At 43.6% G+C, this 14,420-nt stretch overlaps 1 protein-coding gene across 1 annotated transcript in view; it reads right to left on the reverse strand.

Moving 5' to 3' along the window:
* NELL1 (neural EGFL like 1) overlaps positions 1-14,040 on the reverse strand; it is a 949,982-nt gene extending 935,942 nt beyond the window's left edge. Inside the window, 3 exon segments of the mRNA XM_030918045.1 lie at positions 5,568-5,696; positions 9,101-9,184; positions 13,986-14,040. Of these exon segments, the coding sequence (XP_030773905.1) occupies positions 5,568-5,696; positions 9,101-9,184; positions 13,986-14,040 (268 nt within the window).
* Between the last annotated feature and the right edge of the window lie 380 nt (positions 14,041-14,420).

Genomic DNA, 14,420 nt, shown 5'->3' on the forward strand with positions numbered 1-14,420 from the left:
CAAATCTGGACAGGTACCCCCTGAACCTAAAACAAAACTTGGGGAACAAAAGAAACTACATGAGTTAAACGTATAATTGATTTTATTATCTAAATCTGTTTAAAAGATAATTGACTCATTAAATAAAAAATAACAATGTAGTCTGGAGTTTATAAACTAAATAGCAAAACAAAGAGTTATAGCTAATAAGCCAACAAAGATAAAACAAAATTGTAAAAAATATTCAATTAATCCGAAAGAAGACATAAAGAGGGGAAAGGGAACAAAGAATATATGGAACAGGTAGGAAACAAATAACAAGAAGATAAATTTAAATACAATCATGTCAATAATCACATTAAATGTAAATAGTCTAAATACCCTGACGAAAAAACACAAATTTTTTTTCTTGGTTTAAAAAAAAGTTAAGCCCCCAACTATACACTGCCTGTAAGAAAAGCACTTTACATGCTGCAATATGTATAAATCTCAAAATACCCATAATGAGTAAAAGAATCCAGACCAAAAAAGCACATATTGTATGATTCTATTTATATAAAATTCTAGAAAATGCAAATTAGTGTATAGTGACAGAAAGCAGATCAATAGTTGCCTAGAAGTGGAGGTTGGGAGAGGTAGGTGGGAGCAATTATATAAGAAAAAAGATAAACTTTTTGGGTGATAAGTATGTTCATTTTTCTTGATTGTGATGATAGTTGCACAGGTATATTTGTATATTAAAATTACCAAGTTGTATGTTTTGAATACACACAATTTATTATAGTGTAATTATACTTCAATAAACCTGTTTAATTTTTTAATCTAATAATTCTGTACAGAATAATTTGATGAATCTACTTTTTTAACTATAAATTTTATGAAATCAAAATACATATCAGTTACTACAGATTAAAAATTTAACATGCAAATCGGAATGTGTTTTAAGCGTAAAATACCAATTAATTTTGAAGACTTTGTTTTTTTAAAAAAAGTAAAATATTTTATTAATATATTTTTGTGTTGACCATATGTCTAAATAATATTTTTTATATATTGGGTTAAATAAAATATATAATTAATTTTACCACTTTCTTTTTACTTTTTTAATGTGGCTCTTATAGATTTTAAAATTAAAGATGGAGCTCACAATACATTTTGATTGAACAGTACTGCACTAGAAAAAGGAAGATTTAATTGTAGTACTCAGGAAACATCATTATGTTCATATTTATGGCCAATAATGCTTAGCCATTCTATGATAGAATAATGAGCCCCAAAAGATATTCATATTTTAATCCCCAGAACCTGTAACTATGTCATCTTATACAGCAAAAAGAGATTTTGCAGATGTGATTAAATTATGAATCTTGAGAATACTTAGATTAGCTGGGTGGTTCCAACATAATCACAAGAGTTCTTATAAGGGAAAATGGAAGGCAGAAGGTCAGTATCAGAGAAGACAATATGACAACAGAATCAGAGAGAAGGAAATGTGACAGCAGAAGTCGACCTTGGACTGATGCAGCCATGAGTCAAGGAATGTGGCAATTTCTGGAAGCTGTAACAGGAAATGAACTGAATGAATATTCAGTAGAGCTTCCAGAAAGAACACAGCTCTACTAACACCTTAGTTTTAAACCCATAAATCTCTTTTTGAATTTATAACCTCTAGAAGTATAATAAATTTATTTTAAGTCACGACATTTGTAGTAATTTGTTACAGCACCAGTAAGAAACCAATGCAAACTTTAGGTAACTGGAAGTGGGGTGCTATTGTAACAAATACCTAAAAATGTGGAAGAGGCTTTGGCATTGGGTAATAGGGTAGAGCCTGGAAAATTTTTAAGAAGCATGGTAGAAAAGGCCAATTGCCTTCAACAGGGAGTTAAAAATAAATATAGATGTTAAAAGTGGTCCCAGTGAAGGCTTAAAAGGAAATAAGGGACATATTACTGAATGAATACCCAAAGATGCGGGATCCTTGTTACCTGATGCCAGAAAGCTTATCTGCATTTTGTCCTGTAGGTATGTGGAAAGTAAAATAAACTTGGATATTTAGGTGAGGAGATTTCCAAGCAAAGTGTTGAAAGTACAGTCTGATTTCTTCTTGCTGTTTATGGCAAAATGTGAGAGAAAAGTGAGGGATTGAGAGAAGAGGTGTTAAGCAAAAAGGAGTCAGGACTTGATAATTCAGGGAGTTCTCAGCCTATCCAGATTGCAAAAGACAATAAAAGGAGATACACTATCAGGAAAGCCTGCTCTAGAGCCAAGTTGTGGCTAAACAACTTTTTGATAGTGCCTTGGAAGGATCAAAAGGTCAAAATATTCAATCACCTAGAGGCTTCTTTGTAGAGATCAGTATGTGAGTCATGGATTCCCTTCAGTCATCTCAGAAGTAGTCAGGAATAGAGACAGCATTATCTAGGACAGATCCGTGGATAAGCTGCTTGTCTAGTGGACAGGAGACCTTCAAGTTTCTTGACAATATTATACCAACAGAAACCCTGCCAATTTGTACTGAAGAAGACTGAGAGAGGACACAATGAAAGATGTCTGACAAACCCCCAAAACTTTACAGGCAGGAAACAAGCTGATAAAACTACTCAGCTGCAAACAAATGCTATTATTCACGAAAAATGAACAATGTCTCAGAGGAATGAGCCACAAGCCAGAAGACAGAGCCAAAACCAAAGAAGATTATTTCTAAGACTTGAACCCAATGGAGTTGTGTCTGGGACCAGTGACTCCTTTCTTCTTACCATTTCCTTCCTTTGGAACAGAAATATCTATAACTGGTATCTTATGTCTGTCCTGCCATTGTATTTTGGAAGCAGATTACCTGTTTTTCAGTTTCATAGGACCACAATAGAGAGAAATTTTTTCCCCAAAATGGATTATACCCACTGTCTCTCCCATATCTGATTTAGACTACTTGATGAGAGGTAGAATTTTTCAGCTGAGATTAGGGGAGATTTCAATCTTTGAATTGTTGCTATGATAGATTAAGACTTTTTGAGATACTCAGATGGGGTGAATATATTTTGCATGTGGGACAGACATGAATCTTCTGGATCTAGAGGGCAGACTTTGTGGTAAACAAAATAATGGCTCCCCAAAAATGTCCAGGTGTTAATTGACAGAATCTATGATTATGTTACCTTACATGACAGAAGGGATTTGCAGATGTGATTAAGTTACTGGTCTTGAGATGGGAGAGATTATCCTGAATTTTCTAGGTGAGCCCAATATAATCACAGGGGATATAAGAGAAAGGCCTTCTCTGTCAAAGTTCCATAAAGAAGTTACTCTTCCCCTTGAAGAAGCTGAAAATCCCTCCCAGTTGTTGTAGCTGGACAGACATCACAGAGACAGTTGCCAAAACAGAGAATACACAGATCAGAGAGTAGAGTTCCAGCCCAGGGGACCTACACTTGTGAAATGAATGGATAGTAATGACTAAAGCAAGCAGTAAGCTTTTTTATAAGGTACATAGTACAAAAGAAATTTTAATTCCATTCAAAATGTTTATTAATCACCTACTATGCTTCATGCACAATAGTTGGCCCTGAGGATCTAGGAGTATCTAGATCTGCAGGACTCCTGCCTTCTTCAAGCTTACAGACCAGTCAGGTTTCCATAGCAACTTTGTTTACAAAGTGTCAGCAGCCTTGCCCAGATCAAGAAGGGTATGGACTCTCAACAGTGACTGGGCAGATCTCGCACAATGCAAAAACAAAGTAATTCAATCTACTCTTTTAACCATACCCAGCTTACATACTTCACCAGTTCCTTAGTAAGGAGCAAGTGAAAATTAGTATGTCGATAGTCTTGTCATATATTACCTAATAACTGTAGATTTGCTATATATCATTAACATCTTAAGTTATCTGCACTGTAAATACGTAAATCTCATTCTATTATGTTAGTTCGGCCATGCTAAAATAATCCTTTTATTATCATCATAAAAGGCTCAGTTAAAAGAACCCTACCAGACATTTTCATAGAGGAATATCCAGGCTGCCTTACTATGGTATCTGGTCAGTTCATTTCCCGGTTTAAACCTCTACAAAGGCCCCACTTCTCTGAGAGTAAAGCACAAAGCCATTAACTGGCCTACAGGCAAGGGTAATACTTAAAACAGGTAACAAAAGTACATGGCGTCCCACCTATCAAAATGGACACCAGCCATAAATTATCAGTACACCCAAACCCACACACATCAGCAGAATATCAGCTCTGCCAACAGGGTCCCATGTAACCTAGTCCCTGTCTACCCCTCCAGACGTTCACCACCCTTCCACCATGCTTTTGCCTTACCTTTACACATACTATTTCCTCTATTCAGAATGCTCTGAGACCCCACCCCTTCTTATACCAGGCTTTCTATCCATTTTTTAAGTATCTGTTGACATACCACTTTGCTGATTTGAATATTTGTGTCCCACGAAAATTCATATTAAAACTTAATCCCCAGTGCATTAGTATTAAGATGTGGGGCCTTTAGGCAGTGATTAAATTATGAGGTCTTTGCCCTCGTGAATGGATTACTGTCTTTAGAAAGGAAACTAGCTGAGGCCGGGCGCGGTGGCTCAAGCCTGTAATCCCAGCACTTTGGGAGGCCGAGACGGGCGGATCACAAGGTCAGGAGATCGAGACCATCCTGGCTAACACGGTGAAACCCCGTCTCTAGTAAAAAATACAAAAAACTAGCCGGGCGAGGTGGCAGGTGCCTGTAGTCCCAGCTACTCGGGAGTCTGAGACAGGAGAATGGCGTAAACCTGGGAGGCAGAGCTTGCAGTGAGCTGAGATCCGGCCACTGCACTGCAGCCCGGGCGACAGAGCGAGACTGCGTCTCAAAAAAAAAAATAAAAAAGAAAGAAAAAAGAAAGGAAACTAGCTAGTTATTTTTCTGCCTTTCCATCCCTTCCATCATATGAGGACACAGCATTCCACAGGACACAGTAACAAGGCATCACCTTGGAAGCAGACAGAGCCTGCCCCCACTAGGTACCAAATCTGCTGATGCCTTATTCTTGGATTTCACAGCCTCCAAAATTGTGAGAAACACCATGCTTCTAAGAGCCACACCATGTTTTCTCTATAAATGCTTGCTGAATGATTTAATGAATTGTAGTCCAGCTTATAGTGGGCAGAACTGAGTAAGTTCTACCCCAAGGAGAATGCAGCCATAAGTTTCCCTCTGTCCTTATGGCCTATCCACTAGATGAAAGATGTAAATATAGGTATAGGTATAAGTACAGGCAAAGGTATTGATTACAGCTAGAGAAATATCCTGTAACAATAATATGGCTGGTCAATGACTTTCAAGTATTGTATAAATGCATTCCACTTTAGATCCTCACCAAAATCAAGGAAATATTTCACTGCCAAACCAAATATTTCACCACCATGATCTCTAATGCCTCCCTCCTGCCCTCAGAATAATACCCCCTGCATATCTAAGCACTCAGGACAGCAACACAAGAGAAATAGCAAAGGCGATCTCCAAACACACACCAGATGAGCGCTCCCCAGACAGACCCTCCTCCCCAACCTCTGCCATCATGCAGGAAAGGAGGTGCCTTTACCTTGAAATAAAAATGCTTTGCTGGCATTGTGCATTCCAGACACCTGAGCCACTCCAAGGGTAGTGTTCACAAGGTCAAGCTCGGTGATGATATCCATCTGAAGGTCCGGGTCCATCCCAAAGCCCACCACTGTAAAGGAACAAAGAGTTGTTTGGGCTTAAAATGCAGACTGTTAGCAGCATTACAGAGCAGAGGTTACAGAGTCAGGGAGTGGCAGGGAATACAAGGAAGCCAATGATGAGTGCTTGGAGAGTCTTTGTCTGTGGAGGGAAAAGAAAAGCAAATTTTTGCTCCCTTACCCCGCTAATACTATAGATTCTTTGTTCCCTCCCCCAATCCTACCCCACATTATAGATTGATAATTTCTTATCCAAAACTCCTGAGGTTAAATATTCAGAATTCAGAAGATGCCATATGTTAGAAAGGTAATATGGCCTAATACTACATTTTATGTAACATTTTTAGCAAAATCTAACTCAGCACCCCATAATCAAATACAGTATTTCTGAAGCAAAAAGTATGACATACTTCTCTAATTGGCATAAATAAAGATTATAAATAGGTTGATATCAGTTTAGATCAAGTCTTGCCATGAAATGAGTTCAACTCAGGACAGGTTTTGCAGTCAGGTGGGTTATGAAAAAACTGGGTTTCCAAGCTTTATAGAGGTGGTGACTGTGGATACAAGATTGTGGCCCTGATCCACCTGCCTCAGAGACAGATGCAGTAGCAAAATATGACACCACCACCACCAGTAAACACCTCCACAAAGTGTTCCCTAACTAATCAGACACAATCACCTGTGCTAAGGAGGAAAAAAGTGAAAAAGGACCCTGTTCCTGTTGAAGACGGGCGGCAGAGGGACTGCCCAGGAAGGAGAGTCCCTGGAATAATGGATATATATTTCCATCCAAGGGGATTCCTGGTTGGAAAGTCAGATACCCTGATAACTCTTTTTAGAGAACCTTAGTGCCGAGAAACACAGCCCTGGGCCTCCTCTTCCCTTGTCTAAGACAAATCCCTAAAGATGCCTCTCACCCAGGGGGTGCTCTGAGGAATGATTCATTCATAATTGCAAAGTGATTTCCAACTATATGTATTAATAAGGCTAGTGATCACTCTAAGGGGCTGTGTTTAAGCCATTCATAAATGCTGTGTCCATCTACACTCATCATTTCAATCGTGCAATTTTGACTGTGCTGTTGGAAATGTTTTAATCAGCAACAGCTGTCAACTCTCATCTGCTGGTAATGCAGTCACTGAGACAAGATTTGGAAGGCTTGCACCCACTGCGTGAATGTTCACTGGGACATCATAAGCTATCACAACCTCACCTGTCCTCCCATCTTAACCCCTGGTCCTATAGGCTTGGAGAAGGAAGTCTACTCTTGCCTTATTCTTCCCCTGTTAGGAAACAGGACCTGCTAGGCTTCTGTCGACAAATGGTCGATCAGGAAGGCCTCTTTAGAGCTGAAACCCGTTATTGCCAAGGCAAGCAAAATGTCTATTAGCTGCCTTCTCAGTTTCTGTCAGGCTTCCCCTTGTCCCCTGAACTGAAGATTTAAGTTTTCCCCTTCCAGTTGACCCAAAGATGTCTTCCTTCCATTCACTCTACATTCATTCATTTCATAATTTTTTCAACAGGTATTACTGAGTGTTTACTATATAGCACACACATTGCTAGGCACTGGTGATGTGCTCATGGAGCTCGCTTTCCTGTGGGTTAGGTGAGGGGAGGGCAAAAAATAAACCAATTAATAAGATAATCTGAGATGGCAATAAATGCCATGAAGAAAATAAAATAGAGTAACAGGATAGAAAACAACTTGGATGGGGGCCCTACTTTAGAAAGCGGGGTTGGAAAAGGTTCTTTTGAGCTGAAACTTAAATGACTAGAAAAGGCAAGATGGGAGGAAGCTTTCCACATGCAGAGAAGGGTGCATGCAAATGAGGAACAAACTGGGAGTGTCCCAAGAACAGAAAAAAGGCCAGCATGGCTGAAACTGAATGAGCCAGGGGTAGAGAAGTAGAAAATGAGGCCAACCAGGCACAGTGGCTCACACCTGTAACTCTAGCACTTTGGGAGGCTGAGGCAGGAGGATTGTGTGAGCTCAGGAGTTTGAGGCCAGCCTGGGCAACATAGGGAGACCATGGCTCTACAAAAAGATCAAAAAATTAGCCAGGTGTGGTAGTGTACACCTATGGTCCCAACTACTTAGGAGGATCGCTTGCACCCAGGAAGCAGATCCTGCAGCACCGCTGCACTCTAGCCTGGGTGCCAGAGTGAAACTCTGCCTCAAAAAAAAAAAAAAAAAAAAAAAAAAAAAAAACAGAAGAAAAGAGGCCAAAGCGGGAGAGAGAGAAGGGCCAGATCATATAAGGCCTGTGACCCACAAGGAGCTTGGATGTTATTCTAATTCTGAGATATAATTGGAGGGTTTTCAGGTTTATGTTTAAGAGCAGAAATTAAATTTTGAAGGACCTCCAAATTGGTGTTTCTCTAGCCAGGAATTTGGAAAGTGGTCTGGGGAATGTGCCCTTCACCAGACGCAAGAAGAAGGAACCACCCCTGTTGCCCAAGTGCCTTTCACAGGCCTGAACAGATGGCAGGCAGGCTCTGAACTTAAGACCTGATTAATTATCTAATGAGTTGGTGTATGATCAATACTTTGGGTGCAATGACCTCTGAGCAATAAGCATATCTCGGGATAGTATGAGATGACGGATGACATGCAAGCCAGGGAAACTTTCTAAAAGGACAGTGGCTGACTGAATATTGGCCTCAAATCTTTACCCATCTCATACCCACAGCCTTTACTGTGTGGCTTTGCAGTTCCTTCCACTAGAATGGGAGTAAACCTCACCATCTCTTGACTTTGAGGCCAGCCACATAACTTGTTTTGGCCATTGGGATGTCAGTAACATTATGCAGGCAGAGGTTTGAATATGCTTGCGCAGTGGGGTTTGTTCTCATCTACTTCCTCATCATGATAAGAACATGTCCCTGCTGGCCCACTGGTCCAAGGAGACCTAGAAGTGTGGAGCAAGCAGCCTACCTGAGTTTGAAACCAAGACCAGCCAAATGCAGCCTAGATAAGCCAACACCAAACGCAATTTACAGATATGTGAACCAAAATCAATGGTTTGCTTCAAGCTACTGAGTTTTGGGTTATTTGTTATACAAAATTATTATGGCAATATTGACCGATACAGGGACAAAAATCCTTCTACGGTGGCATCCTTAAGATGCTCAAATCTTCCAGACTAAGAGCCCTGCAATTAATTGGGCAAGGCTTCAAATCACCCAAACAAACTCTGTAGAACTAGCAGAACACCCCAATGGTGTCCTTGAATCCCCACCCCCAAATAAGAACACAGTGCCCTCAATCCAGAAAGTATTGTGGAACCAACACCAAACTGAGAGCCAGTTTCAGTCCAGTCTCGTCCCTCTACTAACTCTGTGCCCTTAAAAAAAGCATTCATTGATCAGGCCTTAGTTTCCTCATCCATAAAATAGAAATGTTAATACCTGCCTCCCTGAAGGAATTGCTGAAGCAGAGACTTCAGAACTCTAGTACTCCATATCAGCGATAACACGGGTGGCTTCATATCTTCTGCTATAGGAAATTTCATGTTTTGGGTTACCATGTGTAAAAAGATACTGGTACCTGTTACACCAGACTCATGAGGTCTCAGGGGAAACTACATTCACACTTCAGCAGCTCAATCTGGCACATAAGTGGTGCCCAGCTGGGGGTTGTTTCATCTGTCTTTAATAAGACCAATTCTCCAGACCACTCCAGCTCCCTGGTCTTCAACTCCACTGGAATCACACAAAAGGTGCAGATGGCCCCTTTCCTCCCAGCCCCTCTCCATACCCAATTGACCTAGAAGGGCCTCTCACCCTGGGTTTGCTTGTAAAATCCATATATGAAATCTATATTCGCTCCCCAACTCCCTGCCCACAACTCAAAAGTGAAGGAGCTTCTCTGGCTTTAAGATAAATGTATTGCTTTTATTATGAAAACACCTCATAATAAAAAAATTAAAAATAAAATAAAATAAAGAAAACACCTCATAAAAACAGAGTCAAAAAAGAGAAATCAATTAGGCTTCTGGATACAGTTTTCTTCTCTCCCTTTAATTAGTCCCCACCAGGATGAAAATGCCTCGTGCCCATAGCAGGATGTGTAAAGGATAGCACTTTGCATACTGCCTAGGGAATGAGAAAAGCTATTAATAAGGCAGCATTTACATGGGCTCTCTTGAACCTTATGTAGTGTGCGTGTGGTCTCATAAAAAAAAATTTTTTAATGTTTCTGCTTCTTGTCCAAGCATGGAGCTCCTGCCCTTTCCTAGGAAACTCTATTAAAGTTTTCTACTTTGGACATAACGGCTCTACAAATGGCTGAAATTGAATTACAATTAAGCAAGATAAAAAGCTCCTGGGGAAGAAATATTTTAAAAACGTGGAAGGCAGCACGTCAATGTCACAGAGGCACTTGAGGCCTGACTCTAGAATTCAGAACCTCCACCCTAGCAAAGATACCTGCTCCTCCTCCTCCTGCTGCTGCTGCTGCTGCTATTGGCTGCTCCTCACCCCCACCCAGGGAACGCTCGGGCCCACAGCCCACTCAGTTCACCTTTGGGGTCCCAGACATAGGCTTTCCAGCAAATCCTCCTGGATCTGGCTGACTTTAAATTTATTCCTGCTCATTGTCCATGGTGGAAGTTGTTTTCCTCTGGACCATGCAGACTAAAATAATGCTAGAATGATGCTCCAGGAGCTCATTTAACCACAGAATTTCACAACCACTTAATCAGGTTTGGACCCCTGGGCACCTACAAAGGTCCTTAATACCCCAAAAGCAATTTTCTTGAAGAATATGCTCTATGCCTGTTCCAAGCTAGCCAATATTTTCCCTGATCCTTGGAGGCTGGGGCTCATGTTCACAGTTCCATTATTCAATTCATAATTAATGATCCACCTGAGAGTTCCTTCCAAAAGAAAATCTCTCAGCCGGGTGCAGTGCCTCACACCTGTAATCTCAGCACTTTGGGAGCCTGAGGCAGGCAGATCACCTGAGGTCAGGAGTTCGAGACCAGCCTGACCAACATAAAGAAACCCCGTCTCTACTAAAAATACAAAATTAGCCAGACGTGGTGGTGCATGCCTGTAATCCCAGCTACTTGGGGGGCTGAGGCAGGAGAATCACTTGAACCCAGGAGGCAGAGGTTGCGGTGAGCCAAGATCACATCGTTGCACTCCAGCCTGGGCAACTAGAGTGAAACTCCAACTCAAAAGGAAAAAAAAAAAAAAAAAAAAAAAAAAAAAAAAACTCTCCTTTCCAGTAGGTGGCAGCAAAAGACATTCACTTAGTCAGTAGGGGCTTTGAAGGTGTAGGTACTCCCTTCATCCTCTACCCTGGTGACCAAAACAAACTGGAAATCAATGTGAGAATAATTATCAGTTTTCAATTATTCACACTGCCAAAGCATTGGCGAAAACTCATAGAGATAGTGTGTTATTACTGCTATTATTGTAGCCTTCTAAATTTTCATTATTAGTGATGTACCTGAAAATCTCTGAATTATTTCTCAACCAGAAATAACAAGAACTGGAGAATGGCACCTCCGGTCTTGACTCCACTTTGCACTCTAAAACAAGTTCTCTGAACAAGGCAGATTTAAGCAGCTCCTCATGACATCTATCATTAGATCTTTTCATATGCAACTGCGTCTGCACTGCAGTCTTGCTTTAATTAAAATGTGCCTGATAATCATCTACTCAGTTCCTTTAAAAGGCGGTGATATCTGAGCAGCTCACTAAGTGAACCACATGTTTATTTCATCTAGGACTGTTAACAGCCCAGACAACAATTGTCCCACTTGACAAAGAAACTTTCCATGCAGCTGTTTGGATGCTGATAAACTAATCACAAGCCAGCCTTTGTTACCTAAGAGGTAGATGGATGGTGTGGAAATGGTGATTCCTGCACAAAATCAGACGGCTGCCCCCAGAAAGCTACTGCTTATACCCTCTCAAACTACAAGATATTTTAAGTGTACAAATTGAGAGGTAATTCCCCCCGTCTCTCTGATTCTTCTGATAATGTGTGTAGAAGAAATATGTGACCTCTAGTGTTCAAATAGTGCCAAGGGGCATTGAAAATCCAAGCTCCCTAGGCAACAGTCGCAACCAATGGGTCAGAAGCTTCCATGCTTCCCTGCCTTTGCTCAATCTGTTCCCTCTGCCAAGAATGCCTTACCACTTTGTCCACCTGGAAAACTCCCTACAAAGCCTTGAAGGCACAACTCTCAAATCCCTGACCACCACTCCTCCCTAAATTAATTCAAACTGTCCCTCCTCCATATTTCCTTAATACAAACTTATACTCCTACCTCTTCACCATCCCCTATCAATCTGTAAAATTAAAATGCCTGCCAGTTTCTATCTAGATTCCCAGCTAAGCTGTAAGTTCCTAGAAGTCAAGGACTAAGTCATTTCCTCTTTGCATAAGAAATCCTGGCACCCAGCAAGACATCGTCTGTTGAATGAATAAATACATGAATGAATTTTCCCCTACAACCAAATTTTTACAAGATTTAAAGGGGATTGGAAGTGGAAAGAGGGAAAATACCTGCTCTTAAAGATCCCCTCCACAAGCAATGAACCCTGAAACACCTTCCATTCCGTGATAAGGGTACTTTGGCGACTTTTCAAAGGAATAATGAGAACAAAGGCAAATTCCGTAGTGATATGCACTTAGGGATGTGAACTAACGGGTTGCCCCCTCCCTATCTAGCTTCTCCCTGTCTGCGGTTCCTCTGCAAGATGTCCACCAGCACCAGACTCTCGCGCTCAGAGCAGGTAGCCCACGCTCTGCACGAGTCTTGCCTGGAGTCCTGATCTTCCTGGAGTGTGCGCACTCCTTCAGCGTTTTCCGGTTTCAAAAGACTAACTCATTCTGATGGGCCTGAACTCAAGAAGTAACTATTCTAAGCTAGACTGAGTCTTGGCGTCTCCGCAGCCTGGGAAGCTCGGATAGAGGTAAGAAACGTAATGGGAGGTTTCTTTTGTCCCTGGAGAAATCTATACTCAACATTCTTAACCAGACGAAAGCCGCTGCCTGCTCAGTCCTGGGGAAGTGGGAAGGGCCCTCTGAAAGCTCCTAGACGCTAGATCTTCTAGCGGGCTAATTGCCAAAGAGGGGCGCCTGGGCGCAAGCGGAAGGAACTTTTGAGCCAACCAAAGGCAGACGCCCCCTCAGCCCTCTCCAGGTGAACTTGCTCTTTGGCCTAGAGAGAAGGCCACGCCTATAGAGAAGGAAATAAGGTGGTAAAGCGGGGAGAATAAAGGGAGAGGGAATGACCACACAGATTCTAGGGTGCAAAGTCGGCAGCGCGTACGGAGGGATGGCTGGGTAGGATTGCTAAACCTCCGACACTCCCCCCAGTTGACAGGCCCTATTTTTGCCAATTTCCTGCCACATCTCACCCCACCTCACCTCACCCCAGTCTCCTCGCATCTACTACTAGCCCTTTGAAGAAGGCGGCTGCAAGCCAGTCTCCGAACCCAAGGGGACTTTTGGGCAAGGGAGCCAGTGGAAGCAGAAAGAAGAAGATGCGCTGCGAGTCCTCACAACTGCGTCTCCGGAGGCAGAACCAAGTGGGGACTTCAGACAATCATGCATCATCCTTGCGCCCCCTCCCCACCCCGAACCCTGCGATTATGGCAAGAGGAAACTGGTTTGAGCTTGAGAAAATTTCCCCAGATTGTCTCCACAGGTCTATTTCCCTCAGATAATTGTTCGCCCGACCCTTGGGAGCAAAGGGGGGCGAAGGAGAATACTCCTGGAGTTCTCCTGGGTAGTCAGAAAGGGACAGGAGGAAGATCACGGGATCCCAGGGTTCTCCCGCAGTTCTCTCCCCTCGCCGCACCGCGCCCTCCCGGGCCCCGGCCGCACCCGCCAGCCGGAAGCGCTCCCTCTGCGGGTGCGACTCCCGCAGCTACCCCTTCCCAGCCTGGCGGGGGTCGGCAAGAGCGGTTTCCACAGCACCTTTCAAGTTCGGGAATACGCGGCACGCGGGCCCGCCCTGCTGCGGGTTTCGACTCCCTGGCACAGAAAGCTGGTTACTAGTAGCAAGAGGGTGCGTCCGCTCGGCCGCGCCCCTCACTCCTGCGCCCCAGAGGCCGGGTCCCCTGAGAATAGGCACTCAGCGGGGACATCTTCAAGCCCGTGAGTCCCTCTTCTCATCCTGTCACTCCCAGCAGGGCAAAGAGATCCCAGGAACCGATACACACTACCGCCGTTCCCCCAGACCAGCGCAGAGCTCGGCTCCAGGTCTCCCCACGCCACCGTGGGCTGTGGGCACCCCCATTTCCCAGATCCTTCTAACCGCCACAGTCATGCTTACCTGTCCTGGCGGTGCACACACAGAACCACACAACTAAAATCACATCCATCGGCATCGCTCCCGAGGGTCCCCGCCTAGCAGGGCGCACCGAAGCTAGGTGGAAACAAATGAGCCTGGATCCTGAGGCGCGCCTGGCTTGGAGCCGCCAAACTTGCTAGCGGGCGGCGGGGGAGGTGGCTCGGCAGCGCCGGCGCTGCGCTCGGGGATGCGCCCGAGAAGGCAGCCCCGGCCGCCCCGCCCCCAGCCCGCCCCCCACCACGGGCAGCGGCGGCGTGGGGCTCGGGGCCCGGCCCCCGCTGCGGCTGCGTTCGCTTGGGAGCCGGGGCAGGAGCGAAGGTCTTGGCTACTGTGGCTTGTTGCGCTCCCCACTGGGGAATGATTCCGTTCGCCTCCTTCGCCCCCGGAACTGCGAGGATCTGGACTGCAGGCGCCGCA

This window comes from Rhinopithecus roxellana, chromosome 15 (assembly GCF_007565055.1).
Source record: "Rhinopithecus roxellana isolate Shanxi Qingling chromosome 15, ASM756505v1, whole genome shotgun sequence".
NCBI classification, from domain to species: domain Eukaryota; kingdom Metazoa; phylum Chordata; class Mammalia; order Primates; family Cercopithecidae; genus Rhinopithecus; species Rhinopithecus roxellana.